Source organism: Lemur catta, chromosome 13, assembly GCF_020740605.2.
Source record: "Lemur catta isolate mLemCat1 chromosome 13, mLemCat1.pri, whole genome shotgun sequence".
Classification (NCBI taxonomy): Eukaryota; Metazoa; Chordata; class Mammalia; order Primates; family Lemuridae; genus Lemur; species Lemur catta.
In genome coordinates, this window is record NC_059140.1 from 41536780 (window position 1) to 41550969 (window position 14190).

The window sequence follows — 14190 nt, forward strand, 5'->3', positions numbered from 1 at the left end:
GAAACCAAGGCACAAAAACTAAGGCATGTATCTACTGTGTACTTCATGTTAAAAAGGAATTTGGCTCTTTAATTGAAACATACTTACATTTAAAATAATGCAATATAAATCAAAGGATGTAGAGTTACAGGTTTAGTTTAATTCCTTTTTTTTTTTTTCAACATGAAGTACACAGTAAATTTCTTTAAGCATCTCCCAGAAAAGGTACATGTTCAATTAATCACTAAGTCACACAGGGAAATTTATCTAAACTAATTTTCTACTGAGACGCAAGAAACAAATATGCTCTTCTGTTTCACTGCATGATAAGACTGTTAAAGAATGACCAGCATCCCAAAACAATTATTTGAATATATATTATTGTCAAAATGGATGCACACTGAGGTATGGATTAATGTAGGTTGTTTGTATTGTGGAATTAAGAAATCAGACCAGTCAGTTAAAACGTATCCCATCAACTGTTATATGATCTGTGGCCAATCTAATTAAGCTAAAAAATAGAAAAAGACGCCAGTGTCAAATGACTATATTTTAAGAGAAAATATGTTGTTTTAAGTCATAGGTGATTCCTAAATATGACTTATTCAGCTACTTTTGTAACATGTGTCTATTTGCTTATATAGCAAACACTGTACCTCTGCAGTGACTATATTTATGCGATTCTACACCAGAATACATCTTATGCTGTACTCAGTGAGTGAAGAAATGAGTCACTTCTGAGATAATTTTAGTAATAAATGAGATTCTGTTTGGAATTTTTAGTTCTAAGGAGAGAGAGTTCCGCTTGCTTGTCTCTCACATTTCTTTGTATTGCTTAAAAGCACTTAATGCTCTTTCAATCTTAGCAACAGTTGCATGAGTTTGGAATTAAAATTACTTTTTTATAGATGGATGAGCTAAGACCTAGAGAATTTTAATGATGATACCAAGATTGCACAGCAATAAGAGATAGGTCATGAATTCAAGTCTTTTGTGTCCAAATCAAATGTTCTACAAAACAAAGATTCTTAGTTAAGCCACGAGTTATATAATGTTGGGCAAGTCACTTTATAATCTTTTCTAAAAACTGCCATGAAATTATTTCTCAAAAAAATCTGTAAAAGTAAAATGAAACATACTTGATTTAAATGGCAGCTGGATGGATAGTTGGGGCCGTTGTGTGTGTGTGTGTGTGTGTGTGTGTGTGTGTGTGCGTGCGCTCGCTCATACATAGTCCATGTTTCTAAAAATCCCTGGTACCATTAGAAATTAAACAGCATGTAAATCTTGGATAACATTTAGCAGAATATTATCCATGGTCCTCAATCCTGTCTATACATGAGAATCTCTGGAGAGCTTTCCAAAGATGGAGTGGTATCCATAGGCATAGGTTTTCCGTTTAAGACCTTGAGGTAATTAAAATACATGACCATCATTAAAAATGCTTTTTATTCATTGGCAGACCATAAGATTCAGCTGATGGTAATGGATAACTGTAGGAAACACATCTAGTACTCTGGGAACTAACACGAAGGAAGTTTTAGATTCATATTTACAATCATTCTACAAAATGCCTAAAGCTGAAGTTACATTTTAAAATGTTCAGGAAAAAAAAATTTATCTCATTAGAGAAGCTCAGATGTAATTCTTAGATCACTTAAAAAAACACATTCACTACAGTGTTATGTGTAATATTTTATCAAGTGGATTATGATGAGTAAAACTGGCTTTTAGGGTTTTGAAGAAAAGAGTATGTGACAATAATAATCCTGCCTACATTTATCTCTCGGTTTTCATGTACACATTGTTTTTTATGAATTGATGGATTTTTACGTGTTTTTATGCAATTCTTTAATGTAAAAAAATTTAAGCTTTACTGTGGGTATTATATAATCTTCTGGAAAAGGAAATTACTCTCGTCTTTGACAAAAATCCAGTGTTCCCATTTAATCTTCATGCCTCTAAAAGTAGTCTGGTTTTTTGTTCGATAATATGAGTATGTAAGTGTTTCATCTTTCCATACCAGGGACATCAGCAGCAAAAAGTCAGCTAAAGTCACTATTCTCAGGCAAAAAATCTTGATGGGTTTTTATTTAAAAACAATTAGTTGACACTGCCATGAACATCCATCAGTGTTGTATCAGAATTTTAGTATGGAATCCTTTTTTTATTCTTTTTACAAAAGTTTATCTTTCTCATCATGCTTAAAACGTATAACCTTTCTTTGTTATTTATGGTGTGAATTTTCAGTGTTCCGACCCTTTCAAGGCTATTCCCTGGGTAGAATACCCCACATCTCCTCTCACTTTCTCTAATACATGTAGTCCTTTCGTTTAATTTCCAGCTGCTCTGAGTATTTCTCATTTGGAGTTTTCCCTTTGTTTCTCCTCAGCCTTCGCTCCCTCTCTTGGCTGTCTGCTGTGTTCTCATCCACTTGCTACTGCCACACATTCATGGAGGCAGACCTCAGAACCAATGCATTTCCATTTGCTACTTCCCATAAATAAAGAAATGAATTCCTAATGATTATTTCAGGACCAAGACTTTCGAGTCTTTTCTCCTCCTTAAAAGGAGGAACAAGAGTGTGTGCCATAGCTGTTTTGAAACCATATGTTGCTGGCTTTACAAATATGTGCCTGCAGCCTGAAGCTGGAATTACAGACGGGTTTACCTGCCACGTTATCATTGTATAAGAGACTAGTGTGGGCTGCCCAGGATATGATGCTGCATCAACACTGTAAACAGATGAATGGCACAATAAGGATTTTGTCGTCTTTATACTGACAAAGCATTATTATTTTTAATATGCTAACTGCATTTCAGATGCTACATATGAAAAAGGAACCAACATGTGTCTCTGTCATGTTTGCACTTATAAATTCATGAATAATTTGTAAACGATTCCAAATAAGATACGTCTTTGGTCCATAGGTTTAATTTATCCTTGCTTAGTTTTATGAGCATTTTGGTTTGCAAAAGCTCTGTAATTCTCAAGTGTCCGAAAGTACCTAGAGGCTCTTAAAATTGGGTCTTCACAGCTTTCTAGTATATGCAACAGAATTGTAAGAGGAACACTCTTCTATTATGATAAAACAACCATGGGAGTAAATGTTTTTCTCAGTAAGGAATTAAGCAGATACCTACAAAAGTGGACTCTCGTTCACAATCCAGAGAAGTCTAAGCAGTTTGCAAAGCTCAGTGAAGCTTGGTGCCTCAGAAGCAATGTCCTTACAAATTAGCTCCGTGTTCGCCAGCTCCTATATTGTTACATTATGGAGTGTTTCGACAATGATTTTTAGATGTATCTAATGCAGTAAAAAGAGAAACTAATCAAGAGTATATTTGAAGTCAAACCAGTATTGTTTAATATTAATATGTGTGTAATGATGTATTTTATATATTTAATGACAAACTAGTTGATGTCCTTTATGAAAGCATCCTAAACAAAGAATTTCTGTATAGGTATGACATACTAGTAAGAAACACCTTATGTTGTTCTACAAAGAAATTAAATGATAGTTCTGAGAACAAACTGAAATACTATTCTAGTTAAAGAGTAGATAATGCTAATAGCTTTTTATAAAAGTAATTCAATTTATGGTGTTTTTTCTTTTGTTTTTCAATGTCTTTGAGAAGATTAAAAAACTTATTTCTCAATTTCAGCACATAAAATGAAAATTCTGTCATTTAGGATTTCATACAGGAGATTTTTAAAAAAAAATTTTCTAATTGATGTTTTGTAGGTAAGTAACCATGTTAGCTAAGAAGAAAAAAAAAACACTAAAACACCAACTCATTTCCCTTTTTAGTTGATCTGCAACCATTGTTGACTTACTTTCTTTCTTTTCTCATTGTTGCTGAATAAAATACCCATGCAGTACTGCCTATTATATGTTTTCAATGAAACTGTAATTTATATTCTATTGCCTTTAAGAAACATGTTTTGTTCCTGTAAATGTATGCTAAAGTTTTGGGAGGAATATCAAACCTGAATCTTATATTAAATGGAGAACAAAATGAACCCATTTAATATAATTTTAAGCATTGTTCTAAAGGTGAAACAAGTTTTTGGTCTTCACGTAATAGAATAATAATGTCTATGTTGGCCTGGTCAAATTAGATGAAACTAAAATATTCTAGTTTAATTCTCTCTGTTATGACAAGACTGACGTATGCTAATAGTACTCTTGGGCCATTTAGGGGCTTGGAAGTTGACAATCAATCAATATTTGTTGAATTTATGAGTAGGCATATGAATAGGTTTATATTCATGCCTAGTAATAATATGCTGATGACATTAGTCTGGATAAAAATCTTGAAGTCTTCAATATTATTATTAAACTCTGCTCATTAACACTTAAAAGAATGCAAATGAACTTAGACAAAATTATCATTATTTTAAATTAAACAAAAAGTTACAGATACATTAAAATTTTCAGAATAAGTTTTTCATAGAATTATTATTTCCTAAATTGTCAGTTGTAGTAGTTGTATACATTATTTTGAGAAAAAGTTTGTTGTACACTGAAAGTTATCTCATTATTAGAAATAACTTGGATTTAATAATCTAGGGATCAGGCATGAAGGTTGAAGAAATTTGTGCCCTTTTTAAATGCTCAGAATGAGGATGGTATGGTAACTTTTGCAACAAATTTGAAAGTAGATATATCACGGTGAGTTTTCCCAGTATTGTTGCTAGGTACTGTGTCTCCAGATTATGACAGTGTTAAGTAAGGGTTAGAATCATGAATTGTAGAATTTTAGAGGTGAAAAGGATATTTAGGGTTATTTAATCAAAACTCCCATTAGTTTATAATGGAGGAAACTGAAACTTCTAATGGAGTGATGGATCAAACCAACAGACTTTTTAATTAAACAGGTTGTTATTTATGCAGTTTTAAGTAGATTTTACTTTGTATTCTGAACTGGTCTTTTAGAAGATTTTCTGGAAAATTGCTCTTCATTTTTAGATTCCTATGGTCTTTTCTCCTAACAGTTGTCTATCTTTCCCGTAGAATGAAAATGTCTTTATGGTAGAGGCCTTGTCTGACTGTGTTTTGTACTTTTGTACCCTCAGTTTTAATCACAGCGACTGTCACAGAGCCATCCTTCAAATAATTGGGGGGATGAATTAATGTTCTGTGGCAATAAGAGAAAAATTAATAAACATTCAAGTGATAAATCATGCATCTTTTAAAAGTGAGATTAACAAAGGTAAATACGTGTTCCGTTTTTCTTCCCACAGTCTCCAAACGTCCACAACTACCCCGATATGGAAGCTGTTCCCCTGTTGCTAAATAATGTGAAAGGGGAGCCCCCGGAGGACTCGTTATCCGTAGATCACTTCCAAACACAAACTGAGCCAGTGGACTTGTCAATAAACAAAGCCAGGACATCCCCTACCGCCGTTTCATCTTCCCCAGTTTCCATGACAGCGTCTGCCTCCTCACCTTCTTCAACTTCAACGTCTTCATCGTCTTCTAGTCGTCCAGCCTCATCCCCAACTGTTATAACATCAGTATCTTCAGCCTCATCTTCGTCAACAGTATTAACTCCAGGGCCCCTTGTTGCCTCTGCATCTGGTGTGGGAGGCCAGCAGTTTTTGCACATTATCCATCCTGTACCACCTTCAAGTCCCATGAATTTACAGTCTAACAAACTGAGTCACGTTCACCGCATCCCCGTGGTGGTACAGTCGGTGCCTGTTGTCTACACAGCTGTAAGGTCACCTGGAAATGTGAACAACACTATCGTCGTGCCGCTTTTGGAGGATGGGAGAGGCCATGGCAAAGGTAAGAGACACAAAGCCTTGATTTATTTCAGCACTAGAGGTAACATCATTTTTTCCAGTGGACAGACCCTAAATTGTATGCAGACACTTACATCCAAAGCAGCTCTGTGCAGAACAACACGGAGACATCAGCTGATCAGCCATGGAGTAGAGTGCAGTTTAGTAGGAACTAATCCACATTTATGTGGGTATATGCTCCAGTTTCACTTAGTCTATTTTTTTATTTATCATAAAGTTCCTTAATGTCAGAACTCAGATATCTAAATTTGGAAAATAATACTTACCTTTAAATTCTCACCTTTAAATATGAGTGAGGGCAATCTATGGTTAGTATAATTGCTTATAAAGTATAAATTTTTTTACAAAGTAAATCAGGATTTTTTTTTTTTCTTTTGAGACAGAGTCTTGCTCTGTCACCCCAGGTAGAGTGCAGTGGCATCATCGTAGCTCACTGTAACCTCAATCTCCTGGTCTCAAGCAATCCTCCTGCTTCAGCCTCCCGAGCAGGTGTGACTACAGACATGCATCATGACACCTAGCTAATTTTTCTATTTTTAGTAGAGATGGGGTCTCGCTGTTGCTCAGGCTGCTCTCGAACTCCTGAGCTGAAGCAATCCTCTCACCTCTGTCTCCCAGAGTGCTAGGATTACAAGCGTGAGCCACCATGTCCAGCTTTGGAATGTTTCTTTTTTTTGTTGTTCAACTGGAATTTATGAGATGGTAATAATATAAAATGTCATGAAGTTGCAATGCCTAGAATCTGACCATGTGCTTTTGAATAACTTGTAAATTAAGTTGCCACTGAAATAATTCTAAAGTTAGGTGTTTGCCTATGAAAGTATCATGTAGCTTGGATTATTAACTTCTCACATGACTTAATATAATGGCAATATTTTAAAATGCAATATTATTATTTCCTTTGAGGGGTTAGAAGGCAGGAAGTCACTTTGCCACATGACTGTAATAATAACTAATTAAATTTGATAGTTATACACTTGATCATGAAGTTATTTTCTACTGCTAAGTTCTTATTTTTTTTTTTTTTTTTGCCAATTTTTACTAGAAGGAATTGTGGTGACTGTCTATTCTTGCTTCCCTACCTATGAATATAAAAAATAAGCCACCCCTCCATAGAAATGCAAAATGCCCATAATCATTGACTCATTTTCTTTTAAACTGAATACATATGTATGTATCTTGTCTTCAGAGTCTAGAAATGATGATGGATTAAGACTTAGGTTGTATTACTTTGTACTTTGACACTGTATTACTACTGAGGCCTACAATTAAAATATAATTGAATACATAAAACACTGCCTTCTTATAAAATGCTAGTACACATGGTTGTTTTAGTTCTTACATATGTTAGGATTTAATACACAGAAGTAACATTTGATTGTGAGTTTAGAGAAATTTTTGCAAACAGATGCTACGAAACTGTGCATTCACCATTGGCAAGTTTTATTTGCAGTGAGTTCCTTGGTAGCACATGAAATCAATTTCACCTTCCCTGTTTCATCAAATTAAAATCTCATGCGCATATAGGGATTTTAGACTGCAAACTTCAGATGCAGGCACTCATTGCTTACCTGGCAACCTTTTTCTTTTGTGCTGTTATGGGTCAGGAACTAGCCCTGCCACCCTCTAGTGAAAAGGTAATGGAAAAAGAGAAGTTAGGGAGACTTTTTATGGATTTTCCTGGAGCTGAACTCTCTTTGATATTGCTAATACTTCTGATAGAAATAAACAAATGATTTGAATGATAATAACATAACTGAAGGCCGAATCAGGTATTTGTTTTCCTTTATAATTTGGAAATGTGATTATAAATTTTGTAAGAATTAGGATTTAGTAAGTAGCAAAACATGCAATCTTGCATATTATTTTATACACGTGTGTGTATGTGTACATGACAGAATCCAATCTTTGTACAGGAGTACTTAAGAAAAATATTGTTTTATTAAGAAGTTGATTAACAATGATTTTAATGTTGCTTCTGACCTTTTATATAATTTTGATTCACTAATGAAGGAAACAAAAGAGATATCTCTTTTATTAGCCATTATCATTTTATGGGATAATATTATTTTAAAAGTATACTAAAGTATATTTTATAAATTTAAAAATTTAATTTTCTGGAAAATGAGTCATTGCAGGAGAACTTTAAGACTCATGCTCTAATTTGTTCTTTACATGAGTGTATTTGTTAGTTTCATGCAATACTTTTTTATTTAGTAGTTTTCTCCTATCAAGAATAAGAATTTATTTAATCATAAACACGCTGGACTGTGCGATTGTCTTTAGAAACATGAGATTTAGGATCAAAGATGTATGAGTTAGCATCCTAGTTCTCTCACAGCTGTACAGGTGGGTAAATTATTTAATATCACTAATCTTCACTTTTATCAGTGACAAAATGGGGATAATATGATTTCCTAGAAGATTATTGGGAAGATTAAGTAAGAGCATAAGGTGTATATGTCTAGCATTGATCAAGTATCAATAAATGTTTGCAGTTTATCATTGTCTCTTCCCCAAACTACCAGGTGCAATAATGTTGAAAATATTTTCTCTTTCTTGTAAAAACAGAAAGTTGGAGGAACAAAAACTTGTTATATTTTAAAAAGAAAAACTGCCCTAAGAAGTTGGTATGGAAATACTTCTCAAAGTTGTTACTATAGCAAATTTTAAGAGATGAGAGTTTAGAATGAGAAATTGTTTGGAAACAGTCCATATTTTCTATTTTTATTAGTTTATGTTTTTATAATCACCATATTCTACAAATACTGCCATTATAGCATTTTATAAGTTTTTTTTATTGCTTAACTGATTAATTAGATAATGGTAAAAGTGTCTAGTGGAGGAGGCTGGCTTCCTACCTCACAGAATGAATAAAGAAAGGGGCATTTCAGTAATTCCTCATTTCTTTATTTTGCACATAAGCAGCTGGACAGTGGGCCAGCAACGAAGTGGCTGAGTGATAAAGGGAGCCCCACGTCCCTGCCCACTTAGGACTTGTATATCTGGTATGGAGGAGCAAAGGAAAATACAAAAGGGGAGTTGGCTTTTCAAAACACTAATAGTAAAAATACAAAATGTGATGCATATAAATGTAGATGATTGTACTGGCTAATTACTTTTAAAGTAGGTATAACATATCTGGTCTTTGATAGACAAATAGATTACCCCATACGTCACGTTACACGGAAGACTATGAATGGACCTATCCGTGTTCGTGTAAATTGAGTCATTTGTCTATTCAAGTGGTTATCGAGCATCTATCATTAACAGGCATTTTATTGACACCAGAGATACAGTGTTGAACAAAACAGATGCTGTTTCTGTCTCACAGTGCTTCCCATCTAATGGGAGATATTGACATTAAACAAAAAAATCATAGAAACAATTAAATAGCTGATAATTGTGGACAGAGTGGACTAAAAATAGACAAGCCAGAAATTTGCCCAGCGCAGCGGGTTTAATTATGATTGCAAATAGAGAAAGCAGTATTTGACGAAAGCATTTTCGCATAGGATGTTATATATCATAGGAATAAATGTTTTTACCGTGTTGCACAGGGGACAGGATAGGTGGAACTTCCCCAAGGGATGCCTGACTAACAACAGAGTGGTATGAAAATGCTGTCTAATGAGGCTAGGACTTCAGCCCATCCAAGCATGTGAAGAATAGTGGTCTGAAGGAATGGCAAGTTGTCAGCTAGTCCTGAGCACCCAGATATCTCAGTTGGACCTTGGAGGTAATATTATACAATATAAAGAAAAATAGAATGATGTTCTGGAAGGTACAATAAACAAACATGTTTTAGAATAGAACTATGAGAGTGAAGATGTCAGAAAGGGTCTCCCGAGGAAGACGTTTTTCCACTTGATACCAGAAGGACAAGTAGCAGTGTAGCCCCACCCCAAGTAGAAGTGCTCAGGGGTACAGTGCTGTCCTTGTAGAGGAGAGTTTTGTTTCTGCTGAACCTGAGACATGATATTTATAAACAAGACCCTAAAGGGATTATTTGACCTCATAAGGGAATTTCAGTCCAGCCTGGGGAAGTTGTAGTACATTTCCCAGAAGATTTTCATTAGTTTTTTATAGATATTTAGTAGCAGAAAAGCATAGAGGGTCATAAAAAAATCACAAGCGAAGTTGTTCTTGGTTCATTACTGCCTTGATGGAAGAGTAAGTGTGTTTAGGATTCTTCTCCTTTCCCATATGTAACATGCATTCACTTTATGCCAAGCAGAGTCCTGGGAATCGGAGCTCCAAGATTACCAAGTCCTTATTGTCATGACCCTTACTTTCTAGTGGGATAAACAGTATGTGTCAGATGGTGTAAGAACTATGAAGAAAAGTAAGGCATGGTAAGAGCACGGGAAGTTAAGAGAGAGGGGTGCAATTTTAGGTACGATCAAGGATGGCCTCTCTGCTAATAATACCTGGGCAAGAGCTTTCCAGAAAGAAAGAATTGCAGATTCAAAGCTCCTGAGGCACGTGTGAGTGTGGCCTGTGGGAGGAGGACCTGCAGGGGGGCCTGAGGGACCAGAGGGAGGCACATGGACTGGGGGTGGGGGCAGATCGTGTAGGGCCTCCCTGGCTATGCCGTAAAGGTGTCGGTTTTTGTTTCAAATGTGTTGTGAAGCCTCTCGAACCGAAACTGTGAGCAGGAGTGTGACATGATCTGTTTTATAGAAACATGGAGCCACTGCATGCAGTCATGAATACAGGGCAGGTGTGAAAACAAGAAGGCCTGGGAGGGGACCACTGCGGTGTGTTTGGATGTGGGGTTTGAGGAAAGGAGGGGAAGGAAGGATGGCTTGCAGGTGTGAGGCTGAGCTCTTGAGCAAATGGTGGCGCTGTTTATTATAAGCGGGGCAGAGTGGGGTTGAGAAGGGAATTCTTCACACAGGTGAAATTTGACATGCCTGTTCCGTATTTGCATAGAGAGCTTGAGACGGCAGTTGGGCAGGTGAGCCTGGGGCATAGAGGAAAGAGGAGGCAGGTTTGGAAACATGAATTTGGGAACCATCAGGGTAAAGGAGTATTTAATGCTGTGGACTGTGTAGGATAGAGCCACATGGAGAAGGGCAAGCAGACACCCAGAGCACTTCAGCATGTCGATGTTCCAAAGAGGAGGGGTATTGAGACCTGTCTGCTCCTGAGGGAAGGGAAGAATGTTCGAGAGAATGCAGGTGGACAGAGTGTTTGAGAGAGGGAAGCATCAATCATATCAAATGCTGCTCAGGGACCAAATTAAATGAGGGCTGAGAATTGTGGATTTGGTGAGGGAGAGTTTACTGGTGACACTGATAAACAGTACATCAATGGAATGGTGGGGACAAAAGACTGACCGAAGTAAGTTCCTGTTCAGGTGGGAGGTGAGGAAGGAGAGGTTGAAAGTCTAGATAGCTCTTGGAATAGTTTTGCTGTAAAGAGTTGCAGCGAAATGGAATGAGAGATGAGAGGCATTTAGGCTCTCAAGGGAGGTTTTTAAAAGGGGGAGATAGTATAGTGTATCTCTATGTTGTCAAGAACGATCATTATCTTTTACTTTTTGCATTTCCTTTCATTTTCCATTATGTATCTCTTTCCTAACAATTTTGTCAACATAATAAATTGACTTTAGAATTTAGATTAATTACTGCAAGATACGGGTTATGTCTGCAGTATGACATAAACAATAACGTGTAGTTAAGAACTTCGCTTCTGTAATTCTTCCCTCTCTAGAATTATCCATCTTCAACTCTCTACTGGATTATTGGCCAACAAATAAAAATAATAGTTAAGTACCATTTGGGTTCCACTGATAATTATAAAAATGATACCAGAAATAATATAAATATAAGATAAAATATTTTTCATTCATTGTCTAATAGAATGTACAGAATAACTGAAAACAAAACATGAGCCTCAAATAATTATTTTTTGTCTTTTACAGATAATTTTTACATTTAAACATTAGTGGTCATTACATTTTAGAAATTAAAGCTATGTAAAGGGCAATACCATAACCAATCTGTGAAAATCCAATTAAAGAGCTTTTAAAAAAAAATGGGCTAATCCCCTCCATCCCATACCTGAGCTGGTCCTTTTTCCTTTTCACGGGAGGAACAAGTAACCTGCATGGCTGGGAATGAGACTGAAGCACGGCTGTGATGGATCAGTGGCTTTGGAATAGTGAGGGCCTGAGAAAGCCTGATTGAGTCTGCTGGGTATATCGCTGTTGCCCAGTTTTCTTCTCCAGCCACTTTCCCTTTCCTTTTCATTAGCTTATATAGATACTCTGTTATTTCTCCCCCCGCCACCCCCTGCCACCATCACTGTCTTCTGCTTAGCCACCCAAAAGCCATCAAATGTCCATAGGACAGTAATAAAATAAATTGCCTAGGAGGAAAGAGTCCAACTCCCTTTCCTCCCCAGCCACATTTTTCTTTCATGCAAATGTAACACGAGCAGCCAAGAGTCAACCAGCATTTTGTAAAACGTATGTATTGCATTAAGACTTTATCGGAATAGTGTCACACTTGAAGAATAACTTCTTACAGCTCATAAGTGCATTATTCCTAATTTAAAACAATTGTGTGATTATTACATCCTTGAATATGAAGTACTTTTTCCCAAAATATCTGACTAGAGCACTGGATACTGCTGTAAGAAACCAACTCAATTTGTATATGCAATTTCTTTGGTTACCTCCTTTAAAAGAGTGTTGCTTTCTTATTATATTTAGATGTAGATACGCAGTGAAGAACCTTCCAAAAATATACCTTATTTTCATAGCATCCATTCAGGAGTTTCAGAGGGATGTGGCCATGGACAAATTTGAAATACTCACACCCATTTTCTTCCTACAGACTGTTGCTTTTCTCAACAGCGTACAGGAAGAAGCCACAAGTGTATTTTTAGTCTTGTGCCATTTATATTTGTGAAAGGAAATATGGTCATCGTGGTGATTGCTGCAAAGCTTGTCGGATACCTTGACCATGCTCCTGTCCCATTGATCCAACTGGAGTTTTGTTCCCATGAAACTCCCCATTTCAGATTGCTTTGTTGCATTAATTTTCTTCAGCCACCAGTCTTCACACTTGTTGATGCTGATGTCTTGTTTCAGGTCATGGTTCTTGTCACAGACTCACTTCTTCTGTCTGCCTTACATATGACTGTCCTCTTTAGTTCACCATTCGGTGGAATCCTGTTGTCATCTGTCCGTATGACCAGAATAGTCCGGACAGCTGACCTGTGCTTATGTGTGTGGTTGTCTTTGCTTCTTGAGTGACTGAACTACCACATCTTCCCTTGGCAAATTTATTCTTCCACTTACTCTTAAGTATATTAACTACTATATATGGAGTAGATTCAAGTAGATACTTTAATTCAGAATTTGATTTTATCAGCAAACTAACCAGTTACATTCCTTATTTTTTTAATACTGCTTATTGGGAAACGGGACTAGAGTGTTGCTCTTTTTGGCTTATTATTCTTAAATATAGACTTTGATAAGACTTGAGTGTTTCACTTATAAAACAAAGGCAGGAGCTTGTTAAATAGAGAAAGGCAGGCAGCCAATATTTATGAGAAATTGAATTTTAACTAGAAGTTCAGAATGTTTTTTTCCCCTACAGATATATTGGTGATTTGTTGTTTGTTTTTACCTGATTTTTCAACCTGGAGTAGAAACTTATCTGTATTTTTTCACTTCTGGGCAGGCACAAGAGGTTGAATGGATTCCACCAAAAAAATTGGCTTCTTATGCTCTTGTTTATCTGAAATGCCTACAATCTGTCGATTCCACTGCTTCATCTGGCACAGGCTGGGTTAGTTCTAAGATTCGATGATAATAACTGGCTCAGAGAGGAGACAGAAGCTGTCTGTATTGTTCTGACAGAATTAGTAGAAAAGAGAAAACTCTAGGTAAGTTCCTTGTAGGCTGTAAAATACCAAGAAATGAGTTTGATTGGCTCCCACCATGTCCTTCTGTAAAATAAGAAATAAAAGTACAAAAGGAAAATAGAAGAGAAAAAGGAGAAAGTGTGGATACATAGGGTGGTCCATTTTAAGAGGGAGATGCTACTTCATTCAGACACAGATGTTACTTGAGGAAGTGAGGATGTAGACAAGAGGCAAGTTAATTTGTTAGGTAAAGTAGATAATAAAGCAAGAAAGGGTTAGCAAAATGGACTTGTGTTCATTCTGTTATAAAGTAATATTAAGAGCTACCGAATAAGGTAACCTAGCACACCATTTTATTTGTTATGAAGAGTTTCTCCTGTAATAAAAAGACCTAATCTTTGTTTAAATAAATTTATACTTACATGTTATATTTCACAAATAAAGTATTCTAATGTAGTCTACATATTCAATTTTCACTACACCTGAAAAGTTTTCTCTGATATTTACTATGTTGAACAGTG

The 14190-nt window shown here is 36.0% G+C and overlaps 1 protein-coding gene across 2 annotated transcripts in view; it reads left to right on the top strand.

Annotated features, from left to right (window-relative positions):
- Positions 1-14190, top strand: part of KLF12 (Kruppel like factor 12) — a 232724-nt gene that overhangs the window by 86301 nt on the left and 132233 nt on the right. For both annotated transcript variants that reach the window (XM_045567222.1, XM_045567223.1), the window contains exon 2: positions 5225-5771. In XM_045567222.1, coding sequence (XP_045423178.1) covers positions 5225-5771 — 547 coding nt within the window. The remainder of the gene's footprint in view (positions 1-5224; positions 5772-14190) is intronic.